Source organism: Dasypus novemcinctus, chromosome 9 (assembly GCF_030445035.2).
Source record: "Dasypus novemcinctus isolate mDasNov1 chromosome 9, mDasNov1.1.hap2, whole genome shotgun sequence".
Classification (NCBI taxonomy): Eukaryota; Metazoa; Chordata; class Mammalia; order Cingulata; family Dasypodidae; genus Dasypus; species Dasypus novemcinctus.
The window spans coordinates 102677200-102700561 of NC_080681.1; the positions used below are offsets into that span (position 1 = coordinate 102677200).

At 46.4% G+C, this 23362-nt stretch overlaps 1 protein-coding gene across 3 annotated transcripts; it reads left to right on the forward strand.

Annotated features, from left to right (window-relative positions):
* The first annotated feature begins 849 nt into the window (after positions 1-849).
* On the forward strand, positions 850-22920 carry BSDC1 (BSD domain containing 1). Of its 3 annotated transcripts, XM_004471353.4 has the most exons (11): positions 850-897; positions 1162-1222; positions 6150-6266; positions 7972-8139; positions 9344-9398; positions 11163-11278; positions 11715-11783; positions 11900-11978; positions 13258-13737; positions 19835-19938; positions 21362-22920. In XM_004471353.4, the coding sequence occupies exons 1-11, from the start codon at positions 887-889 to the stop codon at positions 21392-21394; spliced, it is 1293 nt and encodes a 430-aa protein (XP_004471410.1). In that variant the 5' UTR covers positions 850-886; the 3' UTR covers positions 21395-22920. The 3 variants fall into 3 exon arrangements, with proteins under 3 accessions (XP_004471410.1, XP_058159956.1, XP_058159958.1); XM_058303973.1 differs by lacking the exon at positions 11715-11783; XM_058303975.1 differs by lacking the exon at positions 6150-6266 and having other exon boundaries at positions 856-897.
* Positions 22921-23362: the final 442 nt, after the last annotated feature.

Below are 23362 nucleotides of genomic sequence, written 5' to 3' on the forward strand. Positions count from 1 at the left end.
GCCACATTCTTAAGTAGACAAGAGGGGAATCTAGCACACAAATGAGCAGGTTCATCTTAGTTAAGTGCATCCTTACAGGAAGGAAGGCACAATATGTGGGCACAGGGGCTGACGGGTGGGTAGATGAGGCGGTGGGAGCATGTGGAAGCTGCCTCTTCCTCTAGAAAATCCTCCCCATCTATCTCTGCCTATTGAATTCAATCCAACTCAATCCCTCTCCTCCAGAAAGCTTCCGGATTTCTCAAGACCACATCTCAGCTCGCGTTGTTTTGAGCTGGGCCAAGAATTGAGGTAACTGAATGGTGTTGGGTCTCCCCAGTATCCCGGGAGTCCCTCCAGAGACAGCATCGAAATCACCTCTGAATTTCCACACAGCAAACCCAAACCCATAGCTCAGCACTCTGAGCTTGTTGAATTAGCCCGAAGAGACCACAGCAACTGCTACGCAGCTGATTTCACAAAGGGGGGCGGTCCAAGCCCTGCGCTTTGGGAGCCAGACGTTCGAGCTCCAGTCATGCACCCCCCTCTTTCCTTTCTGCTCCCAGTGCTCCGCCGTCTGGCCGACTGGCCAATCCTGTCTCACTGCGGCTACCGTAACGAACTTCCGCTGATACACACCGAGAAAGGTTAGAGCTTGGCGGGGGTTGAGCCAACGCTCGAGGCGGGGCCTGTGGACGGGGCTGGATAAGGATTGGGCAAAACATTGAGGGGCGCCGCGAGGGGACCGAGCTTACGGAGGCAGGGCTTAATGATGGAGCGGGGCGGGGATTGGACTGAGGACAGCGCCCGCTCGGGGATTGGGTCGAGCGCTCCGGGGCGGTGCTTGGAGGCGGGGCCGCGTAGGCAGTCAAAGGTGAGTAAATAGTGGTGATGTCATGCGGGCAAGATGGCGGAAGGGTGAGCCCGTCATCCCGTTCCTGGGCGTTGGGGCCTGAACTCTCCCAGGGTTGGGATGCTCGGCCAGGGACCCCGTGGGGAACAAGGGGCCAGCACGGGCGAGAACGAAGCTGAAAGGGCGGGGTGCAGTCGCTGTGTGTGGGGATGGGGAAACGGTCTGCGAAGACTCTGCCTGCGGGCCCCATCCGAAGGGAAACTGAGGCCTGATCTTTGGGCGGGCAGGGGTCGTATCGCAGAGCCGCAAGATGTGTCTGTCTTCCACAGGGAGGACGTGGGCTGGTGGCGGAGCTGGCTGCAGCAGAGCTACCAAGCAGTGAAAGAGAAGGTAAGCTGGGCCGGCGCCCTTCCTACTGCTGAGCCCCGCGCCGTTCATTGCAACCTGGTCACCCAGCCCGGCCTGTGCGGACGCCGGGCCTCGGGGATGAGGCGGACCTGGGCCCCATTTTTGGCCCCTGCCGGCACACGGAAGGACAGACCTCGACGCAGACCGCTATGATACTAGCTTGAGTGAAATAAGGATGTTTTAAAGGCAGGAGCTACCCTTTCGTAGGAATCGAGAAATTTATTCCAAATCGGGAAATTCAAAACTTCTTCGTGGAAGCGAGAGCATTTGATCTAGGCTTGAAGATAGAGGATTCTAGCAATGGAACAAACTTATTCCTATAGTCATTCGAATATTAGAGTATATGCCACAACCGCAAGCAGCACTCTGACAGGGCCAAAGAATACAGATGTTAGGCAAACAAATACAATTCTGGGCCTCAAAGCTCACAGTCTAGCGGGAAGACAGATATTAACCGAATAGTCAACAAATGGCTATTTAATCAATTTCCGTTAGTACTGTGGAAGTAAAATGCAGGGACATCTCATCAAGAACACTCCAGCGAAGGAACCCTGCTTAGACAGGTCAGAGATGAGCATGAACCATACATCCGTGCCTGATGATTTCTGTCCAGCTGTGGGGTTTGCAGAGAGAGAAGATTGATGGCCAGAGAATTGGACCTTGAATGTCTAGCTAAGCAATCCTGGTGGGATAAGAGGCTTGGCTCTGCCAGTGGAGAATGCCAATGTGTGTTCCTGTTTTATTCTATTTTAGTTTGTCAAAACCAGCCCCAGTAAAATGTGGAAAAAGTTAATGACTACCTCAGGCAACTGGGGTGAGTCCAGCCTCAGGGCAGACTCCAGGAGACTTCTGGCCTCAGTTAAGTCAGTCCTCTACTCTGGGAGCATTTGTATTCCTATCCCAGCCTGAAAGCTTCTGAACTAGTCTCTAGGCTACAGCCCAACAAATCAGAAAAGGCCCTGAGCTGTTTTATGTTGTTGATTAGGACTGAGAAAGTCTTTCGCTCAGAAGTTTAATAGACTAGACCCCAGAGGAGCTTGTTTCCTGTTGAACCATTTCCTGAAAGGAGAGTCTGACATTCATTCAGCAAGTTGTGAGAGCTTATGTGTTCCCTCAAGGTTTGTCCTACCATAACTTATGAAGAATAGATGGTCAGCATTCCATTCTTGTCCTCAGGGAACTCCTAATTTGAAGCAGAGGGCTGGGTGTTGTTTCTGCCTTTGGTGGTGCCCCAGTTGGGAAGAGAAGAATTAATTTCCCATTCTTAACTGCTTACTCTTATGTGAACTTGGGCAAATTATTTAACCTCTCTTAAGGCCTCAGTTCCTCATCTGTAAAATGGGAATACTAATTATATCTATCTGATAGGATTATACAAAGGGTTAAATAATATATGTAAAGTACTTAGGATACTTCCTAACACATAATAAGCACTATATAAGCATTAGCTGTTTTTATTAAGTGTGGAGGGTGATGGGGAAACCTCAGACACCAGTGCATTGTTCCTTCCATTTTTTTCTTGGTCTTGCGGTGCTTTCCTGGCCTTCCTTTCCTTCCCTTCCCATCCAGGATCCATTTGGCCCACTTGCTTCCTAGCACTCCCATTCCCTTCAACCCCTTAGTACACATTTCGCTGGAGACTACAACTCTGAGATAGTGCTTTGCTCTGCCTTCTGCTCCTTACTGCTTCATTGAGGGTGTTTGAGCACTAAATACTGCTGGGGAAAGTTGCTCAATGGCCCTAGTACAGATTCCCCAACCTCAGCTGGGCCTGAGCACTTCCCAGCAAACCTGCTGAGCAACTAACTTGCTTCTCCGCCCCTTCACTTCAGACATTTTCTGAAATCCTAACTTCTTCAAGCCCTCTATTCAACCACTTTCACTTCTTAGGAGACAGCCTCACCTACTTTTTGAAACTTGAAGTCAACAAACATGATCTTTCTTAATTCCCTCCCCACCCCTGAAGCCACCACCTATAAACTTATCAATGTTCACACTCAGCTCCATCTACTACTTGCCAAATCCAGGAGGTGGTTTTTAGCTCTTATCTTCCTGGACCTTTCTGCTGCTTTTGGCACTGGTGAGCACTGCCTCCTTTTGAAACTCTACCCTCTTGGCTTTCAAGACATGATTTTTTCTCATCTTTCCTTGTACTTCTCTACTTTTTCCTTTCCTGACTGTGTCACAAGCTCCTCTTCCTCTGCCTGCTCCTTTAAGGTGATGTTCTGCAGGACCTTGTTGTCAGCCCACTGTCCTCAGCCCTCTACTCACTCTTCAGACTATTCCTTGATGACCTTTTCCACTTTGATGTTTCAACCAGCTCCCCTATGGTAACTCCTAGTCCTTTCCCTTTAACTTCAGTGTTTGAAGACAGCTTCTGCTGGACAACTGTCTCACATATCCTACAGTCACCTCAGATTTGCATGGCCAAAGTCAGTGTTACCATCTTCTATCTAAATCTGTCCCTTCCTCGTATTTTCTATCTGAACTGGCAGCACTACCTACTCACCTATTTTAGAAGATGGTAGCTCTTAACTCTTTTCTTGCCCTGAGCCTTCAGATCTATTTAATCACCAAGTCTACCTTTTTTGTGCTTCTCTCCTACCAGCACTGTCCTTGTTTATATTCTTCTGTTTTCTTTCCTGTACTATTACAATAGCCTCCTGACTGGTCTTCCTCCTGTTTTCTAATCTTGTCACCCTTGGACCCATCTTCCATGCCAGTCAGTAGAATGATCTATTGAAAATGCAAATCTCATCATGTCCCACCCCCATTCAAACTTTTGGTGTCTCCCTTCACCCACAGGGCCTACCAGGCCTTCCATCGTTGCCCCTGACAACCATTCCAGCCTCATCTCTCACAACTTCTGCTTCACAATTTACATTCATCAGAACTAAAACACTTGCAGGCCTCAGTAAACCCCATGTTGGTTTTTACTTCCATGTTTTCTGATGCCAGTCTCTTGGCCTAGATTATCCTGCTATGCCCATGCTTTCTTAACTTACTCCTGCTCATTCTCTAGGGCCTAACTCAGGCATCCTTCCACCAAGTTTCCCAACCTCCCTGCTCTGCCCTTGGACATCAGTGCTATTATGTGAGCATTTTCCCCAGTAGATGTGACCTTGTTTGAGGGTAAGGACTGTGTCTGCTTATATTTGTCCCCTCAAAGCTCAGCTAAATGGTGAAGACAACCATTCATCAAATAGTCTTGCACATGGTTATATGATTAAAATCACCCTGGGACATGTAAATTTAGCAAGCTAACAATTTTTAGCACCTAATATATGCAAGACTATGTCAGACACTTGGGAAGCATCAATGAATAAAAAACATGAGCCCTGGTGTTCCCAGAACTCAGTTTATCCAGGAAGTCAGATATCAAACAGGTAATCATGAGTCCAAACTTTGATGAATGTTTAACAAAAATTGTGGGTCCTCTGGGAGCATGAAGCAAGGGGGAGCCAAGGTAGTGTGAGGTGGCATCAGGGAAACTTCTCTAGGGAAGTGACATTTAAGCTTAGACCTGAAGGATAAACAGGAGTTAGCCATTTACAAGAGAGGGTTCATTCATTGTGTTTGTTTGCTTGCTTGTTTTGAGGAGTTAGAACTGTATGTCAGGTAGAAGGAATAGTGTGTTCAAACACCCTGAAGTAGGGAAGATCCTAGGGCATTTGAGAAACTTAAGGAAGACCATGGTGGTTGGAGCTCAGTGAGGAGCATGGTGGTAGGGGGATGAGAATCTGCCAGAGGCCTGATTATATAGGCCTTGTAGGTAAAGGTAGAGATTTTGTACTTGCTCTTAGGACAGTAAGTAACCACTGAAGAATGGGAAGCAGGGAGCTTTAACTTTTAAAGCTCATGGCTACCATGAGAATGATATAGAGGAATCTAGCATGCAACCTGGGAGGAGTCCAGATGACAGAGCAGGTTGGCCTGGACTAAGGTGGTAGCATTGTGGATAGAGCAAGTAAACTAATAAATGACTCCTCCACCTCCAATTCAGGAGCCCTGGGTCGATATTGAGGCAGGATTACTACTCCCCAGAGAAGCCTTGGGCTGATAGATGAGACTTTCCTATGCAGAGACTTCCCAGGCTGATAAAAAAAAAAAAAAAAACTGGTTCTTTCCAGAAGAAGAAACTACCAGACACCTGCTACTCATAAACCTGCTTTTAAAAAAATGCAGATGATTATTCCCATGTAAAATGAGACAGGATTGCAGCACAGAGATAGTTCCAGAAGGTAACCTAGAGTTGGTGAATATGAAGCATTGCAGGGCTAGTCTTCAAAGAGAGCTGAAGGGCTACTCCTCCAGCTACGTCTTAGTGCAGGGTGAGAAGCAGATTAGTTAAACAGAAGCAGGAACTTAATGGATGATTAGAACCATGGAATGGTGACACCAAGATCTCAGAATCTGATCCAGTATTTTTCTTAACCCCTTCCCCTAATTTGTTGAATGAAAAAATCACAACATCTTTTCATATTATTTGAAGTTTGAAACTACTATCGACTTAAAGCATATCAAGTCAGTGCATCCTCTGTTTTGTTTTCAGACTGTGTGTCCCCTTTCCAGTCTGCTCTTGAGAATCACTGATCTAGTCCACCTCTCTCATGTTATAGGAGAATACTGAGTTCTAGATATGACTTTCTTATAGCCACAGAGCTCATAGACACCTGGGCTGAGAGTCAGTCCCTGTACATAGAGCAGCAGGAAGTTTCCCAGTGCTCTCTGCTTTCAGGTAATCCCAGGTCACAGAATTGGGACAAGTGAACATTGTTTCTGAGCCCAGGCTCCCCATGGCATTTGTGTCTGTCTGGTACTGAAGAGGCACAGGGAACAAGAACAAAGGGGTTGGGGAGGGAAGGGATGGGCCAGCTGGCTCTGTCATTCCCTCTCTGTCTTCCAACAGTCCTCCGAGGCCTTGGAGTTCATGAAGCGGGACCTGACAGAGTTCACCCAGGTGGTGCAGCATGACACAGCCTGCACCATTGCAGCCACAGCCAGCGTGGTCAAGGAGAAGCTGGCTGTGAGTACTGCCCACACCCGCCAAGTGACTGCCCTCACAACCTGACCTGGTGGGGTTTCCCAACCTTTCTACCACTACCCAATTATTTTCCCCATAGACTCCCATTTTGAAAGATTTGGGTCAAGGAAACAAGATAGATATGTTAAGTAATAATTGACTTTCCCACTTCAGTATTGTGCTGGCGATATTATCTTACTAGCAAAGGCATTCATTACAGACAATTTAGAAAATATAGATACATGAAGACAAAAGAGAGGAGGGAAGGAAGGGAAGGAGGAAGGAAGGAAAGAGTACACCTTTTTCAAAACTGGATCAATTAAATACTGTGTTTTATAACCTATAATACCTATTGGACGGGATGGATGAGAGGGTGAGTATTAGTTTTAAGCTTTTTATTTTCTATTGCAAATTTCCCTCTAGAAAAACTTACCAACTTTTATTCTTCCTGAGCCTGTTTTTATTAATAAACTAGTGATGCAAAGCAAAATTCTCTTGTGTGATGGGAGTTAGGTTCTAAAGTCAGTGTGAAAAGTGAAACTTGTGTATGATCAAAGTAACCCTGCAAATCTAAGTTTCCAGTGAATTACACTGTACTGGTTTTGGATTACAGTTTTTCTTTTAGCATTGGAACAGATTTTGATTTCTGTTGCTTTGTGATTAAAGACTCTTTTATGAAAAACACATTTTGGAGTTCTTTTAGCCAAGCTTATTTTGTTGAGTCTTGTAAAATACTGTCTGCCTACTGACCACATCTGCTGATGAGCATGAGGGACAAGGAGTGACCCTGCTGAACTGCTCTCAGTCCAGTCAGTAGCAGAGGCATCGCTTGTTTCTTTCATTCATTCCTTCTTTTCATTCAACAAATATGATTGTATGCATAGGCCAGCAAGTGCCAGGCACTGTGGTAGGTTCTGGGTTTAAAATGCCTGGGCAGCCTAATCAGGAGTAAATATTACAGTTTTCCAAGAGGTTTATGGAGCCTGAGCCTGTCTCAACACCCCATCCCTGCTTGCTTAAGAGCATTCTGACCAGTGTGACTCAAGCTTGGTGTCCCACTTACCCCTTTCAGAGGTCCATACTTTGGCCCTCAGCTGATGCCAGATCTGCCCCCAGGCAAACCCAGCTGTTCTCATCCTGCCCATATCTCTGTAACCATTTGTACAAAATATTCTACTTCCTGAGCAATGATGATGATGAAAGTATTACAGTATTGCTATTTACTTAATTTTCATAGTAACCCTATGAGGGATGTATATTTATTTGCATTTTACAGATAAGGAAACTGAGGCTGAGAGAGGGTAGGAAGGTCATAACCAACAAGTTGCAGAACTGGGATTCCGTTCCAGCTGACTTCAAAGCTAATACCCTGTCCACTACTCTACCCATAGGACCTCTTCCCTGCTGAAATGTCCATGGCATGGATGCTCTCCTGTCAATTTTTAATCAGCTTGATTTTGATGAAACAGCATTCTAGGATCTCTGCTGTGACCTATATTGGCCTGTTCCATCTGGAAGGTGGAGTAGGAGCCTGGGTGCCTCCCTCTCCTTCTCCCATTCCAGAGATGGGATGAAAGGCCCTGAGCACTTTTCTGGTCCCACACACCCAGTACACCTTTGACCCTGATGCTTCAACCCCCATCCACCATACTCCAGATGGTAGCCTGCCTCTGGGGCACTTACCTCTTCTACTGGCTTTTCTCTGCAGACTGAAGGTTCCTTGGGGGCAACGGAGAAAATGAAAAAGGGGCTATCTGACTTCCTGGGGGTGATCTCAGACACCTTTGCCCCTTCTCCAGACAAAACCATCGACTGTGATGTCATTACCCTGATGGGTACACCTTCTGGCTCAGCAGAGCCCTACGATGGCACGAAGGTATTCACTGGTGGCCTCAGCGCTGGGCTTTAGTTTCCAACCTGAACTCACAAAAACAATACATGTTTAAGCTAAAAATGACACATATATGAAGAAATTAGGGAGAAGGTAATTACTTCTAAACCCATAATCTCATCACCCAAAGAGAACTTTCATTTACATAGGTAAAGAAAGTTTGGGTTTTTTTCTTCTTAACAAGGGATGAACTTTATACATACAATTGTGTAACCTGTCTTTTAAAAAAAAAATCTTTACAACAACTGAGTGTCTTTCCTAATCACCATTTTTAATGGCTTTAAATTATTGCAGATAAATATAGCATAATTTATTCAGTCATTTCCCTAGTGTTGGACATTTGGATTCTATTCAGCTTTCAACCATAATCAGGAATGCATTGGGGAGCATATTTCTGCCACAGTTTATTTTTTCATCATTCCTTCTCTTAGTTCATGAAGTATTTTTCTACTAAATTAACAGCATGGTGTCATAGTAGCTTGGCCTTCTTTGTAGCATTTTATCACATTGAATTTCCATTCCACATATACTGATTACGCATGTTTTTCCAGCACTGGCATTAGCACCACCATTTAGTGAACATTTGAGTGAATGATGAAAACTTGTAAATGATAACAACTGTGAATCATCAGGAAAACCTCTTGAAGATCTCATGCAGGCAGGCAAACCTGTTCTTGGCAGGATACTGAGGAAGGTGGGACTTTCTGTTTACCAGCTAAAGTTTGCCACCCTGTGGCATTGGTGGGAACACAACTTAAGGTCACTGGGCAGACTGACCATGAATTTAATAAATTCTTGATGAATGATTTTAATTTGAGGGGAGTTGAATTATTTCAAAACTTGTCCATGAATTTGGTCTTTATTAATATATTTTTGTTAACATTTCTCAAATTTCACAAAATTCAGAAACATTTTATACATGAAACTTTGTAACCTGCTTATACTGTATTTAGCTTAGTTCTCAGGGGTGGAATACTGGGTGAAAGATTTTTCTGAGAGCCCAAATCTTTGGACTCCTTGTCCTATATTCCTTTTCCTATACCACAATATTAATTAACAAGTGCCTGTGGGTATGGTAGCCAAGTGGCTGCCTGGTTATAGCTGGGTTATGGTTGATTGGGTACCCTCATAGAGAAAGGGTGCTTTCTATGCTCAGCACTCCAGAATTTCTGTTCTCTGTTTCTTCTAGGCTCGCCTTTATAGCCTGCAGTCAGACCCAGCAACCTACTGCAATGAACCAGATGGTGAGGGGGCAAACTTACAGGCCAGGTAGACCAAGGGGGACTGGGCTGTATGCCTGTTTGCCTTACATAGCAGAGACCAGGTACCCTTTACACAAAGGATCAGAGTGGGGCTAGTATGTACCTTATACCTGGTAGGAGGGGTTGATATTCCCTTTTCCTCCCTGAATCTGGGTGTCTTCATCTATTTGCAGAAGGTTTACTCCCGTCTTCCCTCAACCTCTCAGCTCAGCCTCGCTCCCAGCCCTGCTGCCTTCAGCCTCTGTTGCTGAGCCCCTGCTGTGCAGCAACACCCCCCACACCCCACCCCATGCTGGGAGCTGGAGATCAGGAATGAGTGAAACCCTCAAACTCGGTCCAACCTTTGAGGAACTTGCACTTAAGAGAGAGAAATGGTGGATAAAACAGAGATGGTAGAGAGTGGAGTGATGGGGCAGTGGCACCCAGCCCAGCTGGGGAATCCAGGAAATGATACTTGAATTGAGGTTTTCAGGATGAATGAGAAGTAAATGAGACGGGCAACAGAACATTCGAAGGCCCAGAAAGGACAGGGAGCACCTTGCCATTTGGTAAGGCTAGATTAAAGGATACGTGTGAGGAAGTAAGGAGGGCAAGAGCTGCCAGTGGGAAGGGCTTTGTGTACTAGATTAAGCAGTTTGAATTTTGTCTGAGAAGCATAGAGGTAGTGGTTCTTGGCCTTTTTTAGTCACAAAAGCCTTTGAAAATCTCTTGAAAATGACAAACCCTCTCTCCAGAATATGCCCCAAATTTTGTACACAATATGGGAATTCTTTGACCCTTTGAAGCTTGTCTGTGGACCCCAGCTTTAAAAACCCTTCCATAGAGAATGATGGAAGATTTTGAGGCCTAAGGGAATCAGATTCATACTGTATAAAGAGCCTTTGGGCAGTCCTGTGAAGGAAGAGAGAGAAGGCAAGACAGGAGGCACAAACACCAGTTAGAAGACTATGACAGGAACCTCAGCAGTGTTAAGGCCAAAACCTAGGAAATGGCAGATGGAATGAAGAGGAAAGTGTACACTGAGGGGGGTGGAATTCACAGTGATTGGATAAGGGAAGAGTCTAGGTTTCCATATGGATTATTGGGTGAGACTGATTGGAGGGTCTGCCACACCTGTGCAGGAAGAGGTATCCACACCTGACCTGTGGATCTGGAGCCCGGAAGTGTAGTCTGGGCTGCAAAGAGAAACTGAGGAACTCTCAGTTTGAAGAGGGGTTTGAAACTCAGAGTTTAGCAGAAGTTATCTTGGGAAAAAATAGAGAATGAGAAGAGGTAAGGGCATAAGGAAGGAGAGGAACCCATGAAGACTCAGAAGGAATAACCAGAGAAGTGAGGGAAATCTCAAAGAAGTGAGAAGCCAGGGGAGAAAGGGCTTCAAGAGGAAGGCATTGGCTCCCAGGGTCAGAAACTGCAGAATGGTCGCATAAGGGGAGGATAGAGAAGTAGCCATTGGATCTGGCAACATGGAGTATGGGGTCACTGGTGATGTGAAAATGGCAGTTTCAGAGAGGAGAGGATTCAGTAGCCAGGTGGAATGGGCTGCAGCCCCTTTCTGGAGATCCAAAGGTCTGATCCCCACCCTGATCTCAGTGAGACCCCTCCCTTTGCCTGACCCCCCCACCTTGGGCCAAATGGCTTTGAAAATCCCTTCAGCTTTCCTCCTTGTCCAAGCCCTGGCTTGGATTTGTTCTATAGGCCCAGTCTTCTTTCCCAAACCCAGGGTACTGACCATCTGTCCCTCTGCAGGGCCCCCGGAATTGTTTGACGCCTGGCTTTCCCAGTTCTGCTTGGAGGAGAAGAAGGGAGAGATCTCAGAGCTCCTTGTAGGCAGCCCCTCCATCCGTGCCCTCTACACCAAGATGGTGAGGGCCCAGCTGGCAGGACCTTAACCAGCACCAGGCTTGAGGTGTTGGGAGGTGGGAGGGTAATGTCCAGCGTCAATGTGGAGTCATCTGGCCCAGAGAGCAGGGGGAGACCCTATAGAGCCAGATCAGACATGTCATGAGCCAAGCATCTGCACAGGAGAAGCCAACTCACCAGGATCCTGGCAGTCAGAGAATGGTGAGAAATGGAAGGGCCAGCAAAGCCTGACGGGAGTTCTTTTCATCTTCCTTGGCTGAGCTGGGCTAGGAAGGTGGATCTGGCTGAAACTCCCAAGGGGTAGAAGTACTGTGAGAATCACTGCTAAGCCACTTACTCTGCTGGGATCCAGAGCAACTGGGAGCAGGCTGATAAGTCTGGGGAAGGAGACCCCACACAGCACTCCCAAAGTCTCATCCCTACTTCCTCTCCCTCCAGGTCCCAGCAGCTGTTTCCCATTCAGAATTCTGGCATCGGTATTTCTATAAAGTACACCAACTAGAGCAGGTAGGCTGACCTAGCCCAAGGAGGTACTCCACTCAGCCCTGGGGAAAACAGGCTGAATTTTGTTGCGGGAAGAGGGGACCCTGACTCCTCCTGGCTCTCTGTTCCCCCATACTCAGGAGCAGGCCCGGAGGGATGCTTTGAAGCAGCGGGCAGAACAGAGTATCTGTGAGGAGCCTGGCTGGGAGGAGGAAGAAGGTAAGCAGAGTGGAGAGGTGGTGGGCAAGTAACAACCTGCCAGAAGCTTGGAACGATTTGGTGCGTGGGGAGGAGAAGAGAAGGAGTACAATTTTCATATGTGCTGAGTGAGGACAGGCTAAAGTGACGAGATGTTTGACAAGATAGGTTTAGGTATCAAAATTACTGGTGTCCATGGGAGGTCTGCAGTTCAAACTCAGGACCTCTTTGACCGGTGTGGAGCTGGCCCACGCGCAGTGCTGATGCGCACAAGGAGTGCCGTGCCACACGGGTGTTATCCACGTAGGGGAGCCCCACGTGCAAGGAGAACGCCCCATAAGGAGAGCCGCCCAGTGCGAAAAAAAGTCCAGCCTGCCCAGGAATAGCACCACACACTCGGAGAGCTGATATAGCAAGATGATGCAACAAAAAAAAGAGACATAGATTCCCGTGCTGCTGACAAGAATAGAAGCAGACACAAAAGAACACACAGCGAATGGACACAGAGAGCAAACAACTGAGGGGGGCAGGGACGGGAGAGAAATAAATACAAAATAAATAAATCTTAAAAAAAAAAAAAATCACTGGTGTCAGTTGGAGTAGGTACCCTGCCAGCCCACAGATAGGCTGCTGCTTAGTCACTCAGAAAGCTTATTGAAAATCTAGATCCCCTCTCCACCTTCTAAATAAGAGGTAGGGATGGGGCCAAACTTGTATTTTACGAGCTCCTCTGGTAATGTTAATGCCATCTAGGTTTGGGAACCACTGGCTTAGGGAGGCTGCTGAGCACTCTCCACCTAGTAGCTTAGCTTAAAAAAACATGTTAGGGCTACATATATAATGTGCCCAATCTATGCTAAGAGCTTTACATGCATGGTCCTCACCATAACTACATTATCCCTCTATTATCAGTGAGGCAGGTACATTAGGGAAAGGTTAAATGACTTGCCCAAGATCATTCACCTAGGATGTATGTAGCAGAGTCTGACCTGAATCCAGAACTGACTCATTTTTAAATCTTGGCTCTCTAATCCATGTGACCATCTTGGGTTGCATTGATAGAAACTGAGTGTCCACCAGCCATGTGCTAAGCCCTGGGCAAGACATGGGCAAATAGGGAGTGCTGCAAAAGAAGAACCACAATGGGAAGAGGATAAAGAAGGGTGAGAAAATTAGCATTATTTTGTCTTGAGCAGGGTGAATTTGGGCAGAAACTGAGGTCTCTTCAGAGAGCTCCAAGGTTGTCTGGGGACTCTATAGGGTACAATGCCAACTTTCCCCTGCCTTTCCTTCTCTACAGAGGAGCCTGTGGGCCTTTCACCCACATCTCCAAAAGAAGCAAAGATTCTTGGGGCCAAAACTTCCACATTGCCTGAAGGAGGAGCTGGCTCCCAGAGCCCCTGTGAAGAGAATCTGGTGACCCCAATTGAGCCCCCAACAGAGGTGACTCCATCAGAAAGCAGTGAGAGCATCTCTCTCGTGACACAGATCGCCAACCCGACCACCTCACCTGAGGTTCCAGTGCTGCCCAAGGACCTGCCCCAAAGGCTGCTGGAGGCATCTTTGGAAGAACAGGGCCTGGCCGTGGATGTGGGCGAGACTGGGCCCCTGCCCCCAGCACACTCCAAGCCCCTAACCACTACTGGCCGCTGCAGTGGCCCAGAGCCCAGGCCTCCAGCCAGAGTAGAGACTCTAAGGGAAGAAGGCCCCACAGACTTACGGGTGTTTGAGCTGAACTCGGACAGCGGGAAGTCCACACCCTCCAACAACGGAAAGAAAGGTAGGTCTGGAGGCTGCAGCCAGGGGTTGGGGGCGGAGGGGAAGGGGAGAGCAAAGAATCTTGTGTCCTTGACCCTTGTTAGGATGCTAGGAACAGATTTCCTTTATTTGTGATACTGTTGATGATGATGATGATAACTGCAATATATTGAATATTTGTGACCATATTTCATCAAGTTTAAGGTGCACATATTCTCTGGAATCAGGAGGTATCTTAGAATCAAATAAAATATATGGTTTATGCCAGGTCCTGTGCTAAGTATGGTATATTGATTTAATTTCTCACTCACACCTCACAACCCAGAGGTTGGTGTTATTATCCTCATTCTGCAGATGAAGAAGGTGAGGCTCATAACTGTTAGGATGCTCCATTTCATTTGGCCAGGCCAGATTCAGACTCAAGTCCCTCTCACTCAAGCCTGTGTCCTTACCTGCCACATTATGCCCATTTCTGTCCCTTCGGACAATTCACCCTTCCCCTGGGCTGGGAACCCTTGTATCACTGCCATCAAAGGTCTTCTGCCTGGTTAACTATAGAGAAGACATTTAGCTTCTCTGACTCTCCATTATTATTATAATATATGGAAAGAAAATTTAGAAAAGAAGAAAATACTTATGGACTTGGCTATGATCAGCTTTAAGTAATAAAGCCTTAGTTTCTCATTTGAATAACAGAATTTTACACTGGTGACTCTGACTTTATCAAAGGAGAACCCCTTTAACTGATAAAAAATAAAGGACAAGGGTAGCTCTGGTGTCATCTTTTCTTGCCACATCCAAAATACCTCTCCAGAGATGGAGGATTGTCAGCAGGACCTCTCCTCATTCCCTTACACACACACACACATCCTCTCTTCGCTAACCCTCAGTACCAATCGCAGACCCAAAGCTTGCCCAGCAGGTGAAGCCTGTCCTGCAGGTGCAGAGCAGGACTGGTTTGCTGCAGTGTGTGGGAAATGGGCCCACCCCATCCCTACTCCACATGCTATTGGAACTGCAGGCTTTCCAGTTTCCAACACAGTACTTCTGACTCTGATTCAGTGAGGTCATCCATTGAACTCCTCCTACTCTTTATGAGACACCAGAGGGGGAGGGGCAAAAGTTGCAGTCTTTATGACGAGGCCCAAAACAGCAGGAGACAGGCTTGATACTGGAGGAGTTCAGAGAAAGAAGGAATCTCTGGGCACCGACATTTTTACCGAGGAGACGGATGTTGTATAGGAGAGTTGAAGAGTTTGGGGCAGGTGTGGGTGAGTGATAGTTCAGGCCAAGGGAGTCTGCAAAGTCAGATGGAAGAGGGCATGGGGCATGTTTGAGGGTTGTTGACTAAAGCTCACTTTTCTATATTGTTTCCTAGGAGAGAGAGGAACAAGAAGGGTAGACGGGTTGGCTCAGAAATAGAACTTAAGTTTGGAACTTAAAATCTTAAGCTGGATTCAGAAGGTTGGACTTGGTGCCATAAAGCAGCAGAGCATGGAGGCTAATGGCTCAAGCTCTGGAATTCAGACAGTCCTGGGATCAAATCCCAATTTTGTTCATAAGCCATGTGACTTCAGGCAAGTTATTGATTCTCTAGCCACTGTTTACTCCTCTAAAAATTGGAGTAATTGTTTCAGGATAGTTTCTCAAAGGAAGGAAATCTGATTAGAGCCCTGCTTTGAGGATATGATAATGATGATGATGATAAGAGATAACATTCTCTGAGCAGTTTGTTTGTCTAGCTCTGTGCGAAGCACTTTATCTGCATATCACTCAGCCCTCACAAAAGCCCTCTGAGGTGTGTGCTCTTTTCCCCGGTTTTGTACTGGTAAAAAACTGAGATCAATCTTACCTACCCAATAAATATTTAGGAAGGTATAAAATAGTCCTTTAGGTGAGTGAAAGAGCAAATGACCCTGACAATGGGCATGAATTTTAAGTGAGACCTGTTGTGCTTTTGCCCAGCCACATTCATTGCACATTTATTGTTGAAGGTACAAGAAGAGCATATGGAGAGAAAGATTTAACCAGGGTTGAAGTTTGCCAAGAGAAATCAGTGGAAGAAAAGAGTCCAAATTATGCAAGAAGGGATCAAAATGATGGCTTATGGAATCAGAGCTGGGTAAGAAAGGAAATGAGGAATAGTGAAAGAGTTGGAGGGTTAAAGAATTATAGGTTTCATTTGGAACTAGTGCTACTGAGGGTGGTTAGAAAAAAACTAGTGGTGATTAGAGACTGGAATCTTGAAATTGAGGTTATGGAGGAAGTGCAGTGTAAGCACTTAACTGCCTGGCTGTACTGCCTCTGATGCAGTCAGGGGTATGTGAAAGGAGGGGCTGGGATTTGATGCAGAAGACCCACCAGAAGCAGTTGTGGTCAGTCAAGTGGAGGTTAGCCAGGACTAGGGTGGACAGTGGGAATAGAGGGAGTCAATCTAAAAAGGAGGAATAGAAGCTTGGAGACAGATTGCCTGCTTTTTCCGGTTATGCCCACATCCTAGATGACATGAGGCATACTCTCCAGAGACTGCAGCAGTCTCTTGGGGTGGCCTAGCCATGGGGTCCCAGGGTGATCCATGTCATTGCAGAACTGCTTCTCACCTGTACTTTGTCTCAGGTGAGATCTGTGACATTGGCCTTACCCAATGGTGGGATGTGAGAGGGCAAGCATGGGGCAGACCTGTGGGCTAGAAGGAACCCTGGTTTAAGGCCCTGCTTCACCGTTGACGATCTGTATGACCTGGAAGTGGTTTGGTTTTGTTTTGTTTTGCCTCCATTTCTTACCTGGGGAAGCAGAGATCCAGTTAAAACAATAAAATGAGTTCTGAGTGACAGCACTAGCAATCACCTGAAAATTCCCCTTTCTTAAAAAAAGCAAAACTCCATATGAAGTCTTAAGTTGTTGTTTCTCACATGAGTCCTCTGCCACATGCACAGTGTCACGTAGAGCTCCATACTCCATGCCAGGGTGGGATGGTGGGAGGAGGCAGATGGCAGAAAGAGCCAGATTCACATATCGCTCTGCCACTTGAAGCCTTCATTTCCTCGTCTGTAAACTGGGATTGTAATACCCACCCCAGAGGGTGGGTGTGAAGTGCTGAATGTTGGCTGAGGTTCTCTTTTCTACCCCTGAAAGAGTTTGCCCTACCATTTAAGCCTGAAGAGGGAATTTCAAAGTCCTAGAGGGCAACCTGAGATGAGCAAAAGCTGCCATGGCCACAGCCACAGAGTTGAAGTGAGGACTGGGCCAGGAGCTGGGCTGCCAGGCTGCAGGGAGTCTGCACTGGCAACCAGACATGTACCATCAGTGTGTCCTGAAGGCACAGGAGGACTTAAGCGAGGAGTCAGAAAAACCTGGTCTTGATTGCCGCTCTGACTTTCTGTGGGACCAAGTACAAAAGTACACTTAATTCTGAGACAAGACAAAAATATGGCTCCATTTGTTGAATATCTACCGTGTGTGTGTGTCTGTATTTAACAGGCACTTTACCATCATACTTCTAATCCTAACACCATTGTTTCTCAAACTGTAGGCCTAGGGCTACATAGAACACACGGGTGCTTGTGTTTTTTGTTTTTTTGTTTTGTTTTGTTTTTGCTGGGCATTATAGAGGGTATCTATTTGGGGTAGAAGTTTACAGTTACCAGGCCATAAAGCATAAGTTACTTCCCTCACCAAAGTCTATTTCCGCATATTGGAGCTAGATGGCTGCCGACATCTGTGAGGGTTCAGGCTTCCTGGGTTCCTCTGGGCTCAGCTCCTCTTGTTTCCTCCACAAGATCAACTGTAGACTAAGAGGCTCTCTAGGCTGTGCCTCTCTCCGCAAGGTCAGCTGTAGACTATCAAGTGAACAGCTCTGTCTCTTTCCCAGGGGCTCCAGCTTAAGACTTCAGTATCAAACTCCAACATCAGAAACCAGTGCTTGTGTTTAAAATGCAGAATCTTGGTCCACTGCTTAGATCTGCTGAGGTCTCAGGGCCTGGGTGCCTGGTGGGGAACAAGTGGGACAAGAAGCCACATATTTATGGGCATTCCCACTTGGGGATCAGACACCCATTCTTTTTATTTATTTCAAAGTAATCTGTTCATTTTCAAAAAAAAAAGCACCAAGAAAAATTACCTAGAGATAACTTTTATTTGTATTTTTGTGGGTATCTTGCTCATCTTTTCTGTATGTGTACTTGCATCTATGAGTATATATTTTTTTTAATGGAATCATACCAGATATACTGGCTTTTGTTAAAGAACTATTCATGCAGATTGTGTCTTAGTAATAACTTTCATGTGCACATTTTTAATAATACCTATAAGAAGTCATATCCAAAGATGAATGTTTAGAGCAAAGATTATTAATCTTTAGCAGGCATCAGAATCACCTAGAAGTTGGAAAACTTTTTCTGTAAAGGGTCACATAGACTCGGTCGTAACTACTCAACTCTGCTGTTTATCACAAAAGCGGCCATGGACAATATGTAAACAAGTGGGCATGACTGTTTCAAAAACTGTAAAAAGCAGGTGGCAAGCTGGATTTGGTCCATGGGCCATAGTTTTCCAGACCCTGGTTTTGAACAAGGGCCCATGAATATTTATTGAATGCCAACTCATGTTCTAGGCACTTGGAATACACAGCACAGCAGTCAAAGATTCCTGTTCTCATAGAGCTTACTTTTTTTTTTTTTTTTTAATTTATTTTTCCCCACCCCTTCATTGTTTGCACTTGCTGTGTCTGTTCATCTTTGTTTCTTTAGGAAGCACCGGGAACTGAACCTGGAACCTCTAGTGTGGGAGGGAGGTACCTAATCGCTTAAGCCACCTCCATTCCCTGCTTTGTTGTGTGTCTTTCATTATGTTCTTCCTCCTGTGTCTCTTGTTGAGTTGGCTTGCTGTGCCTGCCAGTAGCATCAGCTAGCTGTCTTGCCCTTCTTCTCTAGGAGGCACCAGGAACCTCTGCTCCCTACTTTTGTTGTGTCTTTCATCATGTTTTCCTTCTTGTGTCTCTTTTTGCGTCATCTTGTTGGGTCAGCTTGCCGCGCCTGCCCGTCACAGCAGCTCGCTGTCTTCTTTAGGAGGCACTGGGAACTGAACCACAGACTCCCATGTGGTAGGCAGGAGCTCAGTCGCTTGAGTTACATCTGCTTCCCTGAAGCTTACATTCTAATTCCCGTTATTAAACAGTAAACATAATAAGTCTGATTATATAATATGTTAGAAAGTAAAGAAGTACAATGGAAAAAAAAACAGCTAGAGCTGAATGATGGGAATTGGGAAAGGGGGTGTTGGTCAAGGTAGGCCACATTTATGAGAGATTTGAGCTGAGAAGTGAAAGAGGTGAGGAAGTCTAAGCCATGTAGTAGCCGAGGTACAGGGAACCGCTCATGCAAAGACCCAGGTGGGAATGTACCTGGTATGTTAAGGAATAGCAAGGTCAGTATAGACAGAATGGGGTGAGTGAGGAGGAAGGTTTATTCCTTCTGGGAGATTCTTTGCCTCCCAAGGAGCCTCTGGGCCAAAGTGCTTCTCCACTGTTGAGTGACCTACTTTTCCTCACTTAGTAGTGTAAGACTACTAAATGTTCAACAGCCTAACTTTTAAAAGCTGTATAATGGTGGAGCAGGTGTAACTCAGTGGTTCAGTGCACACTTCACATGTACAAGGTCTTGAGTTCAATCCCTGGTACCTCCTTAAAAAAAAAAAGTTGTATAATATTCCCACATATGACTACAGCATTTATTTTAGTAATTACTGATTGTGGTTGTTTCTAAGTTTTCATTATGGCATTCCAGTGAACTTCCTTTTGGCTAAATTTTTTACTGAATTCAGAATTTTTCCTTAGAATAGAATCCTAAAAGTAAAATTTCTGAGCCAGAGTGAAAGCTTTTTGTTTTTTTTTAGGAGGTAACCAGGAATCGACCTCATACATGGGAAGCAGGCCCTCAACCACTGAACTACATCTGCTCCCCCAGAATATACTTTTGATGTGTTTTTGTCTGGAACTTTTTTTTTCTTTTCTTTTATATTGTCCACAGCTTTTAAATAGTGCCATCATCCCCAGCTACAACCTTTTCACATACCATTTTCCCTGCCCATTACTGCCTTTCACTCTGTGGATTGTGTTTCAGGCTCAAGCACAGACATCAGTGAGGATTGGGAGAAGGACTTTGACTTGGACATGACTGAAGAAGAAGTACAGATGGCACTCTCCAAAGTGGATGCCTCTGGGGAGGTGAGTGGGTCTGATTGGGTACAGGGAAGCAAACCACATGATCACAGGTCTTAGAACGCTCCCACCAAGCCCAACAGGTCCCCTGAAGGCGGATCCCTGCTCCTGGCTGAGGTGACAGGCTTCAGGAGTGTTGCTGGGGCCTCCCACTCAGGCCCAGAACAGTTGTCATCAGTGAGCTCTGCTTCCCCTCAGTTCCAAAGTGGACAGATGGGACAGCCTTGACCTTAACTCTTTATCCACATCACCTGAGAAACTACTTAAACATACAGAACTTCTAACTTGTGGGCCCCAGGTATGGGGCCTGAGCAGATACCTGGCCTTGGAGACAGAATGTGACCCAGGGCAAGTTCCTTAACCTGAGCCTGTTTCCTCATCTAAAATATGGGATTGACATTTACCAGACCTAGCTTATAAACTGTAATGAGGTGGTGCATATAGCCATCCTAGCCGTACCTGGGACATGGTAAACACTCCGTGGATGTTAAGGCAAAACACCACAAACCCCACTCCAGTCACTCAGGCCAGAGAGGCCTGTTGTTCCTGTTGGTCACTACTACTCAGAATCAAAAATGGGTCATTTTGAATGAGAGGCTGGACCGGTCCAAAGCCCACACAGCTAATAAGTGACAGGACTGAGTCTCCAGACAAAACATCTGACCCAAGTCAATATTACTTTCACTATGACATAAGAATCATATGATCCCTACGATCAAGTAACTCAGGAACCTGCTGTAAAGGAGTAGACAGATTAGAGAGACTCAAAGGACCTCATTTTCATATTGGAAAACTGAGGCCCAGGGTGATATGACTTACCCAAGAGTATTTTGTACCTGTGGCATCACTATATGCAGGGCACAGAAGACCCATAGCACCCTATCATGTCACTGTGGTTTTCTGCCTTTCTGAAACTGGACGTACAGTATACCTAAGCAGAATCATTCTATAACCAGTCACAGCAAGGATCAGCTAACAGCAGACCAAGAGTAATAATGAAGCCAGAGAAAGTTCCCTGGGGACACTCCAGCTGGGATAATGGTCCTGGAGCCAGAGCATTGAAGATCTATGAGCCCCCAGAGTCCAGTGCCTCTCTCAGGTTCCCTGCCTCTCAGAGTCATGGCCTTCACTGCCCATGTTCTCCTTAAGGGTTTGATAACTTGGTTTCTACGGGCCGGGCATCCCTTGTGCCCAGAATTGGTGGAAGTGTTTGCTTTGAGTCTGAACCCATCAGAGCAGCAGGCTCACCCCTCAGGCACAGCGCCTGAGACTGGTGGTTCGCTCTCATAGGAAGACAGGAAATGGCCCCGGCAGAGTGTGGGTTATCTGGAAATGAAGGCAGCCCTATTAAGCAAGGGAGGGTTAGGTCTGGGTTTGATTAGGAGGACTAAATGTGTTTGTGGTCTCCATTATCCCTTCCCATTTACAGCTGGAAGATGTGGAGTGGGAGGACTGGGAATGAGGGGAGCTAGAGCAAGCAGCTCCTCCACCCGCAGCACCTCCTACCTCCTTCGCTTGCCTCAGCCTGGCCCTGGAAGACACTGAGAATGTCCCCCAAATGGCCTCTGCCAACCAGAGCTCTGTGCACAGGTTCTGGGTTGCTCCCTGCTGGTCCCTGGGCACCTAAAAGGGTGCCTCTGCTCACACCTGGGGAGGGGCTCTCTAAATCCAAGCCAGAAACTCTGATTTGTGTCAATCGTAGGATGGCTGACTTAAGGGGGAGGAGACCCAGCCCCCTCACCAGAAGAGCCTACATTTCTCTCCTGAGCACACATGTTCCTAGAGACTTCTGCTTGGTAGTCCCAGAGATAGCCAGAGCCCTTCTGCCTGTGTGGTCAGAAGTTAAACCACCAGACTCATTGGAGTAAGTTGAGACAACACATTCTGCCCACCCAGTAGCAGGCAAGAAAGGCCATGCCACCTGCCCTGGCTAGACAGGGACGGAGAGCACATTCTGGTTCCTATCCCAGTGGGTAAGGGGCATTCATCTTGGGGAAATTTTCCTCTCTTGGGAATCTGTTTCCCCTTCTAGTCCTTTCCATTCCTGGAAAAGTTCCCTGTGGTTCAGAATCTGGAGACCAAACCCAAGTTCCCACTCCTTCCTTTCATTCAGGCCAACCCTGATATGTCCCCATGCCTTTCCCAGGGCGTCTTCATGTCACATGTACCCAAGTCCTTAGCCCAACTGTGCCACCTGCCAAGAGTCTGCTCTTGCATTTCTTGCCCTCCCCAAGAAGGGAGGGGGCTACTTCAGGCCCTTCTGTGCGTGGCCTGACAGGATACCTTGTCCAACCAACTACCCACCTCAACTCCCCTATAGCTTAGGACACAAGCCAGCTATTGGCGGTACAGAGCAGTGAGCAAAGCCAAGTACTTACACATCTGGTAAGCCCAACACTCCCACCTCGAGCCTTCTGTTCATGAAGGGATATGTTGAGGGGAACTTCTTGAGACTATCATCAGACTTCTACAAAAGCTTTTCTTCCTGAAGACAGTCCCAGTCTCTGTGACTCTCACCCTCCACCCTGGTAAAGCTGCACCTCTCTTGTGGGAATAGAGGGGCTGCAGGAATCCATGGAAACCCTGGTGCTTCACGTTGCTGCTCTGGTGATTCTTGTACATAGTGTGGTGTGTTCACCAATGATTTAAAGGGATCATGGGCAGGGATGCCAAGGGAGTGGTGGGCACTTCCACTTTGAACCTTCAGTGAGGGGGTGGGATGGAAAGAATGCTGACTTTTTTTGATGGGATGGGGTTATTCTCTTTGTAATTATTTCTTTAGTTTAATTAACCTTTTGGTTGTTTGTGCAATATTATATATTTTAAATTATAATGCATCTCCCCAGAATATTTTGTAGCTGGGAAAAGAAAAAAGGAAAAAAAATTCTAACAGCTGTTAGTTTTGTAATTAAAAAAGTAAGAAAAATGAACTTTGTCCTGAACCTTTTACAGACTTGCCGTTAACAGCATTAAAAAGATTCAACAGAAGCTGGAAGGTGTCTGGGGATCTGTTCTTGTCCCCCACAGCAGCTGTACTGGACACAGGGCAGGTGCATACACTGCAGGGGTGGCTCGCAGCTTGGAACCTGACGGGGAAGGGCAGGGTGGGGGGCAGCCTGGGGCCCGAGGAAGTCCTCGTCCTCATCCCAGACTCAGCTTGGGCTTTGGGATGAGGAAGGGACAGGGCCCCCAGCAGGCCTCTCGCCAAGACAAGGAGTCAAAGAGGCCGTTTCTGCATTCCCAATGCTTCTGCTTTTATTTGGAAAGGAAGTTGTAGCAACAGTGGTTCCAATTGCTCTTGGTCATTTTTCTCCTCTCCTCCCCCTGTGTGTGTGTGTCATTTTGGGATCTATTATAATTCTCTTTAGTTAAGCACCATGAAAATCACGTGTCAGTCATAAAAGGGGGTTCTGAATGAGGCTCTTTGTTT